This window comes from Mobula hypostoma, chromosome 20 (assembly GCF_963921235.1).
Source record: "Mobula hypostoma chromosome 20, sMobHyp1.1, whole genome shotgun sequence".
NCBI classification, from domain to species: domain Eukaryota; kingdom Metazoa; phylum Chordata; class Chondrichthyes; order Myliobatiformes; family Myliobatidae; genus Mobula; species Mobula hypostoma.
Window position 1 is genome coordinate 37,678,517 of NC_086116.1, and position 13,243 is coordinate 37,691,759.

At 39.5% G+C, this 13,243-nt stretch overlaps 1 protein-coding gene across 2 annotated transcripts in view; it reads right to left on the bottom strand.

Moving 5' to 3' along the window:
* Positions 1-13,243, bottom strand: part of LOC134359441 (protein TASOR 2-like) — a 148,343-nt gene that overhangs the window by 102,232 nt on the left and 32,868 nt on the right. For both annotated transcript variants that reach the window (XM_063072681.1, XM_063072682.1), the window contains exon 2: positions 4,456-4,604. In XM_063072681.1, coding sequence (XP_062928751.1) covers positions 4,456-4,604 — 149 coding nt within the window. The remainder of the gene's footprint in view (positions 1-4,455; positions 4,605-13,243) is intronic.

Here is a 13,243-nt window from a genome sequence, read left to right on the forward strand (position 1 = left end):
TGGGAGTCTCCCACATATTGATAGCGACTCCCTGATGCCCGGAAATTATATACAATATCACAGAAATCGATCTTTTTGAGAGGGAGAGGGAGAGCGAGCATTCTGATTGGTCTCTCTTCGTGCTAAGTAGACCTATCAGTTTTCTCTGTGGGCAGGCTTTACAGTCGACCTCAAAAATAATGACAGTGCTGCTCGCTGCACTGTTTGCAACAGTGACTTTTCTATTGCCCATGGTGGGTTAAAATGTAAACGACATGTTGAAGTGGGTTAAAATATAAATGACATGTTGAGGTGGGTTAAAATGTAATAGACATGTTGAGGTGAGTTTAACAGGTGCCATTCGTTCATTCATTAGCATAGCTAACGTTATTTGAACTAGCTGGCTAGCTGCGAAGGAGCTACTCTATTGATGTCCTACGTGATGAGGCCAAACTCCCTGTAGACTTGCTTAAAGTTGTAATTGAATAAACATGATAATATAAGTACATATTTTAATGTCACATTTTCTGCATATACTCAACTTGGTTTACAGATTAGACAAAAAACACTAAACAAAGTATTATATACACCCTTGGAGGTCGACTGGGGGGGGGGAGGGTATGTGGGGTTGCAGGGGGGGGGTGGGGGGGCAGGGGTGCTACCTCCCTGAAATGAGTTTTTGTAGGGTGGGATGTCTGACACGTGATAAATACATCTAAACCTGAATCTGATTCCTTGCTAACTTGGAAAAACGATGGTGCTTCTTCATTTTTGCTGTGCTGGCAGATAATGCAAATATTGCATTTCACTATATGTTTCAGTGTACCGTACACACGATAAATACATCTAAACCAGAATCTGAGTCCTTGCCAACATGGAAGTATGATGGTGTTTCTTCATTTCTGCTGGGTCTAAGTGGACCTGCATTGTAGATGAACTTTTACCAACAGTCCCCATGTACTTCTGCAAGGCTGTTTACAGCTCAGGAAACTAAAAGTTCAGGAAAAGTCGTCAGCTATATTCAAGCTTGTTGTTCCTTTACGTGCCTTGTGGTGCATTGGGTGATGTTTTTGCTATTTCTATAGTGTTTGACTTTTTTTTTTACAAGACTGAGTTGCTAGTTCAGTGCTCACCCTAGCACGGATGGAAAGCGTGCAAGGAGCCGGCTGGATTCGAACTCAGGACCGTTCTCCTCGAAGTTCGGTGCTGATGCTACTACACCATCAGCTGGCTATATTCGAGCTTGGCTCACTATTATTGGTATTTGTTATTGTTGTTACATGTACCAAGATACAGTGAACATGCTTGTCTTACATACTATATACGCAGATCAAATCATTACACAGTGCATTGTGCTAGAATAAGGTAGAAGTGAAGTGTAAAAACTACCCAAAAAGTACAGTTCAGATAAATGATACTAAGATCATAATAAGGTAAATTGTGAGGCCATCAGTCCATCTTATCATTCAAGAATCCGTTTAAGATTCTGATAACAATGGGATAAAAGCTATTCTTGGGCCTGTTGGTCGGTGCTTCAGGCTTTTGTATTTCTGTCTGACAGTACGGAGGAGAAGAAAGAATGTCTGGGGTGGTGGGGTATTTAATTATGCTGGCCGCTTTAGTGAGGCAGCAAGAAGTGTGAACAAGGTCCACAGAGGGGAGGCTGGTTACTGTGACGTGCTGAGCTGTGTCCACAACTCTCTGTGGTTTCCTGCCGTACCAGGCCATTTTACATCCAGACAGAATGCTTTCTACGGTACAATGAGAAAAATAGGTTAAAAGTCAACAGGGAAATGAAGAATTTCTTTAGCTTCCAGAAATAGAGGCGCTGGCGAGTGTTTTTGGCCATGACGAACATGGTTGGACCAAGATGGGCTACAGACGATGTATGCACCTCGGAACTTGAAGTTCTTTGGAAAGAAAGGGTGAATTTTCAACTAACGTTTTAGTGATGGAGAGGCTGGCTTTAGTGAGCTTCTAATGTGTTCAGTTTTTAAGTTGGATTCAAGGGGCCGCATGTTACATTGGCATGTCAAACATTTCCTTAGCGCTGACTACTTATTTGTGCATAGTTATGGCTAAAAGTAAATAGAACTGTGATATCAGAGAGATCTCACCATGTAATTTTACCCTCATGTACCTATATAGGCTTATGCACATAGAGCACATAACCAATTCCCTACATGGAAACTAAAAGTTTTATTTATTTATTTTCAGATACCACGCAGAACAACCCCTTCAAGCCACGCCACCCAGCAACCCTAGTCTAATCACGGGACAATTTACAAAATGACCAATTAATCTAACCAGAACATCCTTGAACTACGGGAAGAAACACACACACACACACACACACACACACACACAAAATAAAGTGAAAGAAAAGTTGCTTGAGACAGCGGAATCGTTAACCTGATTCTACCATGTTGCTATTCAAGAGGCTTCCATCTCATTTTAATGCCTTTTGTTTATACGACCCTTGTTAGCCACATACGTAACCTTCTGCCCATTTGAAATAAATCCTGCAGCCAATATGAAGCAGCTTTCTTTTCTTCATTCAGCCTCCCTGTCAAGTGAAATAATTGCAAGCTCTACAACTGATTAAATAAATTTTACTTATCCCATTTTGGGATCTGGGCATTGCATTGCTAGCTCTTCAGCTTCTCAGGTGTAACACCTGTGAGGTGCCTGGTCTTACCTCATGTGACTGGTCGCTGCACTACTTTATGAGAAAAATCTAATTAGTTTAAAATCTACACTAGGTGCATGTGGGCCATCAGAAGCTCTAGGAATCGAAAGGAGGCAGTGAACACAAAACACACACTTCTGGAGGGAAGTTTTGCTTATAAAAAATAGCAATATATACAAAATATTTACACCAGTAGGAACAATTCAAAGTTCAAACATTCTGTTTTAGGTTCCAAATCTCAAGTATCAACAAAAAACAAGTTCCTTTTTAGTTAGATTCAGTGAGATTCATTAGAATAACCTTTATTACTCCAATTTCTCTAATTAGATCTAGTGTTATTGCCTATTTAAAGGTTTACAGACTAACATTTGCCTTTTTCTTTATCCCTCGTTAGTTAGGAAACTAACTGAATTCCAATTTTTAAGTATTATAGTTAACCTCAGTTTCACTTTCAGGTCTGTATATCTACAAATACAAACTCAAACCCTCCCCTCAAAAATATTTATATACAGCATAACTCCTTTCACAACAAATTCTCCAACATCACAACTTCTAAACGAAGTCTTATTCAGACAGTTATCGAAGTCCTTGCAAAAATAATCAGTTCTACCAGAAAATCAAATTCAGATTCTTTGAATGAGAAATAAAATAATACATCCAAACATATTAAATCCTCGGCGTCTTGAAGCATTCTGTTCTCGTGCTGGGTCAGCGGTCTTGGGTGGCTCGCCATCTTGTTTCTTGGTTTGTTGGATGAAATGGTGGGTCCTCCACAGAAAGTCAATCCACAATACATTAAACAAAAAGAAATCTGACCAAATGCCTTGGCCTTGGTATAATTTAACAGAACTAATTCCTGGTTACACAGTAGAGATCTTGGCCACTACTCTCTGCCGATATCATCCTGCTATAGCTGGTATTCGTTATAGCCGTAGTTTCATTAAATCTTTTATCGATACTGCCTCGCCTCCAGGGGTTTCACCCCGAGGATTTCCAAAAAGTAGGGTAGAGATATTAACTACCAATTCCACTTTTAACAGTTTATATCTTTTAATAGTTTCTGTAATTTGCTGTGATTTTGTCGTTTGTCCCTGCCTGCATCAGCCTTGCCTCATCGCATAGTTATTTTTTTCCCCATGTCTTTTTTTTCTTAAAATTCAGTAAACCTGGTTTTCATCCCTCCATAGGTGGAGCTTTCTAACATTGCAACTTTGGGTTTAATTAACCTGGATTACCCAGGCACCTCCTCCCAGATTAACAGAAAGTATATTCCACATGACGCAATTCCACATTAATTGCCCCGGTAAGCAAATGAGCTTTAGAATCTGGGGGGAATTGAATTGACAAGAATGCTGAGGGAATGAAATATGTGCTTAATTACATCGATATTCCTCTTTTGCACAATTTGCTCAATGTAACTTGTAGCAAAGCAATGAATTTCATGACATATGTCAGTGATAATAAACCCGATTCAGGTTCTAATGTGGGATTAGTCCAAGTAAGTGGTTAATGTGGACTCCCTGGGCATAGGTGACAGATACTTTGCACGGATAGCAAATGGCTGAGGGTCACGGCCCGATGAGAGGCAGGATTAAGTGAAGTTATCTCAGTCTGCAGGCTGTGAACCATTGGATAAACGTGGATCTTCAGCAGCTCGGGTTTATTCAAGGAAAGACGGTAGACTTTTGAAAATTAAGATATCAACGAATTTGAGGACATGCAGGAAAGTAGACCGAGATAGAAAACGCATCAGTAAAGTAGACTCCTATAAAAATAGATCATAATACCTGATTTAGCAGCCTTGTATTATTCACTAAGGTCACTTGGCTGTAATGAAAATAATCCATTGATGTTTCATCTAAGTATGCCTGCTGCAAGACTGGTAGTACTTCCTGCGTGAATTGGCTGGAGGCGAGAGATATGGAGCAAAAGATATCTGCAAACAGAATAAAATACAATGTTATATTACATTGTACTTTGAAAACAGCTGTTCTTGCAGAAATACGCACAAAGATGCACATGTTTTCCAAGTTACAGTACATGTTTCAATAATATGTTAGCATCCACGCAATGGAAAAAATGAGTGCAAGGTGGTCTCGCTTTTTAAACTAACATGACACTTGAATGCAGATAAGCATTCTATTGATAACAAAGAGGGTGCAGCATGCAGTTTTCAAAATCCATATGCTACTACAATTTAAATTTCTAGCACCTTGGCTGATTAGCCAAGAATTACTAACTCTGTGGGACGATTCCAGAGGCATTGACAAATCTTGCTACAAACCACACTTCATCCATAACCCTGGACTGTAAACTTCTCACACCAGACTACTCCTCCATAACTGCAATAAAGTTAAGGCTAACTCTACAGCAGAAATAAAGGCCCTTCCCACCCTCTCAAGAGTTAAGTCCAAGGAACAAGGATCAAGGATCAACTTTATTCACCATTTTGACCAGCGACCAATCGGACATCAGAAGTTTGAGAGGACAGGATTTCAATCAGGTCAACTGACTAAGTAGAAAAAGGCAGCATCGGATGGCAGGAACACAAATTAAGCTCTGACCAGTGACCAATTGGCGTTTGGGATTGATTAGCAAGAACAAATTAAAGGAAGGCAAGGGCAAGTGGAGTGGCCATCGTTGGAGTGGACAGAGTTAGACTGGGGATTTTGAAGCTTTAGCTCTTCGAGGCTTCAGTGAAGAGAGAGCAAAAAAAAAAGCTCTAGCTAAGGTTCTTTTTCTCCTTCCCTTCAATTCTGCTCAGCTTGGACAGTAGAGATGCTAGGCAAGATAGTTCCGCTTTCCGGATGTGGGAAGGCAGGGAGACTTCCAATGTCCCTGACAAATACAATTGCGAGAAGTGTTTCCAAATGCAGCTTCAAACAATTCGCATTAATGAGTTGGAGCTGGTACTGGATGAACTCCAGATCATTCGGGAGGCTGAGGGGGTGACAGATAGGACAAAGAGAGGTAGTTACACACAAGGTGCAGGACACAGGAGACTGGGTGACAGTCAGAGAGGAGAAAGAGGTTAAACAGCCAGTGCGGAGTACCCCTGTGGCATCCCACTCAACACCAGGTAAACCACTTTGGATACTGTTGGGGGATGACTTAACAGAGGAAAGTTACAGCAGTCGGCTATTTAGCACTGTGACTCAGAAGAGAAGGAGGGAAGAGGCATGCTAGGGTGATAGGGGGATAGAGGCATGCTAGGGTTAGTTAGAGGAATAAAAAGGAGGCTCTGTGGGTGACAACAAGATTCCTGGATGGCATGTTGCCTCCCAGGTGCCAGGGTCCGGGACATCTCAGATAGAGTCCTCAGCATTCTTATGTAGGAAGGTGTACAGCCAGAGCTCATGGACCATGTAGATACCAATGACATGGGTAGAATGAGTGACAAGGTTCTGCATAGGGAGCTCAGGGGTTAGTGCTAAGTTAAAAGGCAGGACCTCCAGGACTGTGATCTCAGGATTGCTACCTATGTCATGTGCTAGTGAGGCCAGAATTAGGAAGACTATACAGCTTTAACACACAGCTCAGAAGGAATGGCATGAGAGTTTTGGATCATTGGGTTCTCTTCCAGTGAAGGTGGGACCTGTACAGAAGGGACGGTTTGCACTTGAACTGGAGGGGGACTAATATCCTGGTGGGAAGGTTTGCTAATGCTGCACGGTGGGGTTTAAACTAGAGTAGCAGGGGTATAAGAACCAGAATGCCAGAACAGATAGTGGAGAGGGTGTGGAGGCAGATGTTGGTCAGACAAAGTCAGGAATCAAAAGGATGAGCACGGTATGGCTAGTGGCCTGAGCTGCCTTTATCTCAATGCAAGAAGTATCGTAGGAAAGGTGGATGAGCTCACGGCATTAGGAGTCTGTAGCCATTAGTAAGACTTGGTTGCAGGAGGGGCAGGACTGGCAGCTCAGTATTCCCCGGTTCCGTTGTTTTAGACGTGACAGAGCGGGAGGGATTAATGGAGGACTGGTGGCATCAGGGAAATTGTCACAGCAGTGCTCCGTCAAGACAGGCTGAAGAACTCCACTAGTACGGCAATACTGATGGAATTGAGAAATAGGAAAGGAACGACCACATTAATGGGACTATATTACAGACCACCCAACAGTCCCATGGACTTAGCGGAACAAATTTGCAAAGCAATTGCAGACTGTTGCAAGAAACACAGGTTGTTATAGTAGGTGAGTTTAACTTTTCACATATTGACTCGGAATACCATACTAGATGAGACAGAGTTGTGTTCAGGAAAGTTTCCTTCATCAGTACACAGAAGTCCCAATGACAGAGTGTACGATACTGGATCTGCTATCAGGGAATGAGACAGGCAGGCTACAGAGGTTTGTGTAGGGGAACACTTTGTATCCAGTGATCACAATGCCACTAGTTTCAAAGTAAATATACATAAGGATATGCCTGGTCCATGGGTTGAGATTCTAAATTGGAGAAAGGGCAAGTTTGATGGTATCATAAATGATCAGGCAAGTGTGGATTGCGACAGGCCACTTTTTGGCAAAGGGGTTCTTAGTAAGTGGGAGGCCTTCAAAAGTTAAGATTCTGAGAGTACAAGGTTTGTACAGTATGTGCCTGTCAGAATAAAAGGTAAAGATAACAAGTGTAAGGAACCTTGGTTTTCAAGAGATATTGAGGCCCTGATTAAGAAAAAAAAGGTGCTTGGCATGTACAGCCAGGTAGGAACAAATGGGGTGCTTCTGCAGGATAAGAAATGCAAGAGAACAGTTAAAAAATCAGGAAGGGTAAAAGAAGGAATGAAGTTGCTCTAGCAGACAAGGTGAAGGAGCATCCTAAGGGATTCTACAGATACGCTAAGGGCAAAAGGATTGCAAAGGACAAAATCGGTCCTCTGGAAGACCAGAATGATGATCCATGTGCAGAGCCAAAACAGATGGGGGAGATCTTAAATGATATTATTTTGCATCTGTGTTTACTGTGGAGATGGACATATAGAAGTGAGGCAAAGCAGCTTCAACTTCATGACCCTGTACAGATCACAGAGGAGGTGTTTGCTACCCTGGGGCAATTCAGGGTGCATTAAATCCCCAGGGCCTAACAAGGTGTTCCCCCAGATCCTACGGGAGGCAAGTGCAGAAACTGGTGGGGGCCTGCTAGAGGTATTTAAATCATCCTTAGTGACACGAGAGGTACCAGCAGACTGGAGGATAGCTGATGTTCTTCCGCTGTATAAAAAAAATGCTCTAAACATAAACCAGGAAATTATAGGCCAGTGAGTCTGACATCAGTTGTGGGAAAGTTACTGGAAGGGGGATTTGACAGGGGGATGGGAATCGGAGTGGTAGTGCTGAAGATGAGGTAACTGGTTTACAAACAGAGGCAATGTGTAGTGAGGAGAGGCTGCTGATGGGGCAAAATTGATGTCATCAGGATGAGTTGCAATGTAAAAGGCGGACAAAGTTGAAAAGGGTGAATACAGGACTTAAGGTGTTATATTTGAATGCGCGCAGTATACAGAATAAGGTAGGTGAACTTGAAGCACAGTTGCAAAGTGGCAGGTATGACATCGTAGGCATCATTGAATCATTCCTGAAAGAAGATGGGACCTAAATGTCCAAGGATACACATCATATTGAAAGGACAGGCAGGAAGACAGAGCTCTGTTGGTAAAAAGTGAAATCAAATCAATAGCAAGAGGTGACACAGGGGCGGAAAGTGTTGAATAATTGTGGATAGAGCTAAGGAACTGCAAGGGTAAAAAGATCTTGATGGGAGTTTTATACAGACCCTCAAACACTAGTAAGAATGTGGTCTACAAATTACAACAGGAGATAGAAAATGCATGCTAAAAGGGCAGTGTTACAAACGTCATGGGGAATTTCAATATGCAGGGAGATTGGGAAAATCATGATGGTGCTAGATTCCAAGAGGGGGAATTTCTAGAATGACTACGAAATTGCTTTTTAGAGCAGCTGCGGTTGAGCCCACAAGGGAATCAGCTATTCTGGATTGGGTGTTGTGCAGTGAACCGGAATTGATTAGAGAGCTTAAGGTAAAAGGACCCTTAGGGGAAAGTGATCATAATATGATCAAATTCACCATGAAATCTGAGAAAGAGAAGCTAAAGTATTACTATCGAGTAAAGGGCATTACAGAGGCATGAGAGAGGCATTGACCAGAAGTGATTGGAAAAGAACACTGGCAGGGGTAACAGTAGAGTAGCAATGCCTGCAAGTTCTGGAAACAAATCAGAAGGCACAGGATATATACATCCCAAAGAGGAATCTAAAGGCAAGATAACACAATGGTGGCTAATGAGAAGTTAAAGTCAAAGAGAGGGCGTAGAGTAAATATTAGCTGGAAGTTAGAGGATTGGGAAGCTTTAAAAAAAAACAAAAGGCAACTGAAATGCCATTAAGAAGGTAAAGATGGTATACGAAAGTAAGCCAGCCAATAATATTAAAGAGGATACCAAACGTTTCTTCAGATATATAGAGTGTAAAAGGGAGGCAAGAGTGGATATTAGTCCACTAGAAAATGATGCTGGAGAGGTAGTAATGGCAGACAAGGAAATGCCAGACAAACTGAATAAGTATTTTGCATCAATCTTCACTGTGGAAGACACTAGCAGTTTGATGGAAATTCCAGGTGCCAGGGGTCATGAAGTGTGTGAAGTTACCATTACTAGAAAAAAGGTTCTTGGGAAACTGAAAAGTCTGAAGTTAGATAGGTCACCTGGACCAAATGGTGTCCATCCCAGGGTTCCGAAAGAGGTGGCTGAAGAGATTGTGGAGACATTACTAATGATCTTTCAAGAACATTAGATTATAAAAAATTTAAAGATTTATTATTTCCTCTCTTTATGGAACTAATACGTCAAGCAGGAAAAATACATAAACTTCCAGAATCTTTTTCAACAGCGATTGTAATAGTATTGCCAAAAAAAGACAGAGATCCTATGAAACCAACATCATACAGGCCTATTTCTTTATTGAATACGGATTATAAAATAACAGCAAAAATTTTATCAAATAGATTATCTAAATATTTACCAAAATTAATACATATGGATCAAACAGGATTTATTAAAAATAGGCAATTGGCAGATAATGTAACCCAGCTACTCAGTATAATTCATTTGGCACAAAAAAGGGACGAGAAGAGTATAGCAGTAGCCTTGGATGCAGAAAAAGCATTTGATAGATTAGAATGGGATTTTTTATTTAAAGTATTAGAAAAATATGGGTTAGGAACATCTTTTATAAATTGGATTAAAACTTTAAATTCTAACCCTAAGGCTAAAGTAGTGACAAACTCTCAAATTTCAACACCATTCCAGTTAAAAAGGTCAACTAGACAAGGTTGTCCATTATCACCTGCTTTATTTGTACTGGTGATAGAGCCATTAGCAGAACTAATCAGAATTGATCCAGATATTATGGGTTTTAGAGTTAATCAGGAGGAATATAAAATTAATCTTTTTGCCGATGATGTTTTGATCTACTTAACAAACCCACAACATTCGTTACATAAATTATCTTCTAGATTGGATGAATATGGGAAGGTATCAGGTTACAAAATAAATTGGGATAAAAGTGAAATTTTACCTCTTACTAAAGGAGACTATAGTCAATGTCGATTACTAACCAAATTTAGATGGCCGGTAAATGGTATAAAGTATTTAGGTATAAGACTTGATAATGATGTAAAGAATTTATATAAATTTAATTATTTACCACTATTGAAAAAAATTCAAGAAGATTTTGACAAATGGATGATACTACCAATAACATTAGTAGGTAGAGTCAATGTTGTAAAAATGAATATATTTCCTAGATTACAGTATTTGTTTCAAACATTGCCAATACAATTGCTACAGAAATTTTTTCAAGAGTTAAACAAATGTGTGAGAAAATTTCTTTGGAAAGGTAAAATGTCAAGAATATCATTGGAAAAATTGACATATAAATTTGGGTTAGGAGGGTTACAACTTCCAAACTTTAAAACTATTATAAAGCAAATCAACTTAGATTTATTGCATCTTTCTTCGATGATCGAAAACTAGCATGGATTAAAATAGAATTAGACAAGATAGGAGAAAATAGACCTGAAGATTTTATATATAAATGGGAATCTAAATGGATACGGGAAAAGAAAGAATCTCCTATATTAACATATTTGATTGATCTATGGAATAAGATAAATGTTGATAATGAAACACAGAAATCTCTATTAGCAAGGAGACCTTTGTTCCAAAACAGACTTATTCCTTTTACAATGGACAATCAACTTTTATATAATTGGTACCAAAAAGGGATTAAATTTATAGGAGATTGTTTTGAACAAGGTATATTGATGTCATTTGAACAATTAAAGGATAAATATAAAATATCAAATAATACTTTCTTTTGTTACCTTCAATTAAGGGCTTACTTAAAAGGTAAGCTGGGTCAAACAATGTTTTTGCCAAAACCTAATGAAATTGAAATTTTAATTCAAAAAGGGAAAATTAAAAAATTTATTTCTTGTATGTATAATTTGATTCAAGAACAGACAATTAAACAAGGAACCCATAAGTTAAAGCAAAAATGGGAAACAGATCTGAATATTAATATTGATGAAACAAATTGGTCAAGACTCTGTCTTGACAGTATGACAAATACAATAAATGTTCGACTTAGATTAGTACAATATAATTTTTTACACCAATTATATATTACACCACAAAAAATAAATAGATTAAATTCAAATCTATCCGATAAATGCTTTCGGTGTAATCAAGAAATTGGTACTTTTTTACATTCTACTTGGTCTTGTTTTAAAATTCAACCCTTTTGGATAAATTTAAGAGTCTTATTGGAACAAATTACTGGAACTCAACTTCCACATAACCCTGTATTATTTCTACTAGGTGATATTGAAGGGATAAAGCCGAAACTTAAATTGAATAAATATCAGAAAGAATTTATAAAAATTGCATTGGCAGTAGCTAAGAAGACTATAGCAGTTACTTGGAAATCTGATTCGTATTTAAGTATGGATCATTGGAATAATGAAATGGCTAGTTCTATTTCACTCGAAAAAATTACTTATAATTTGAGAGATAAATATGTAACATTTTTGAATATTTGGCGCCCTTATTTACAAAAGATAGGATGGCATATTTAAGTGCTCCGATAAAGATCTTGGTCCCTTGGGGAAAGTAACGAATAATTATACCAAATTTATTTTGAATCCAATGGAGCATGTGGAAACCTTCCAATACCCAGGCGGCTCTTTTTTTTCTCTTTTCTTTCTTTTCAGGTAGGATATATGAGGGGGGGAGGGGGGAGGGTAGATTTTATCTTTTCATGTATTCTTTTTGAAAACTCAATAAAAATTATATTACAAAAAAAAAGAACATTAGATTCTGGAATGATTCCAGAAAACTGGAAAATTAGAAACATCGCTCAGCTCTTGAAGAAGGGAGAGAAGCAGAAGAAAGGAAACTATCGGCCAATTAGTTTGACCTCAGTGGCTGGGAAGATATTGCAGTTGACTATTAAGGATGAGGTCTCAGTACTTGGAGGCTCATGATAAAATAGGCTGTAGTCAGCATGGCTTCCTCAAGGGAAAATCTTACCTGACCAATCTATTGGAATTCTTTGAAGAAATGACAAGCAGGATAGACGAAGGAGAATCAGAGGATATTACTTACTTGGATATTCAGAAGGCATTTGACAAAGTGTCACACATCAGGCTGTTTAACAAGCTATGAGCCCATGGTATTGCAGGACAGATTCTAGCGTGGATAAACCAGCGGCTGATTGGCAGGAGGCAAAGAGTGGGGATAAAAGGAGCGTTTTCTAGTTGGCCGCTGATGACTAGTGGTGTTCCACACAAGTCTGTGTAGGAACAGATTCTATTTACATTATATGTCAATGATTCGGATGATGGAATTGATGGCTTTGTTGCATAGTTTGCAGACGGTATGAAGATAGGCGCAGGGGCAGGAGCTCTGAGGAAGCAGAGGGACTACAGAAGGACTTCGTCAGATTATGAGAATGGGCAAAGAAATGGCAGAAGGAAAACTGTGTCGGGAAGAGTATGGTCATGCACTTGGGTAGAAGGAGTGAAAGGGTAGACTATTTTCTAAATGGAGAGAAAATATAAAAACCTGAGGTGCACAGGGACTTGTAAGTTTTTGTGCAGGACTTCCTAAAGGTTAATTTGCAGTTTGAGCCTGCAGTAATAAAGCCCAGTGCAATGTTAGCATTCATTTCCAGAGGACTAAAATATAAAAGCAAGATGTAATGCTGAGACTTTATAAAGTATTGGTGAGAACTCACTTGGGAGTACTGTGAGCAGTTTTGGGCCCCTTATCTTAGAAAGGAAGTGCTGAAACTGGAGAGGGTTCAAAGGATAGTCACAAAAATGATTCCAGGATTGAATGGCTTGTCATATGAAGAGTGTTTGATGGCTCTGGGTCTGTATTCACTGGAATTCAGAAGGATGAGGGGTGACCTCATTGAAACCTATCAAATGGTGAAAGGCCTTGAGAGAGTGGATGTGGAAGGGATGCATCCTATGGTGGGAGAGTCTAACACCAGAGGA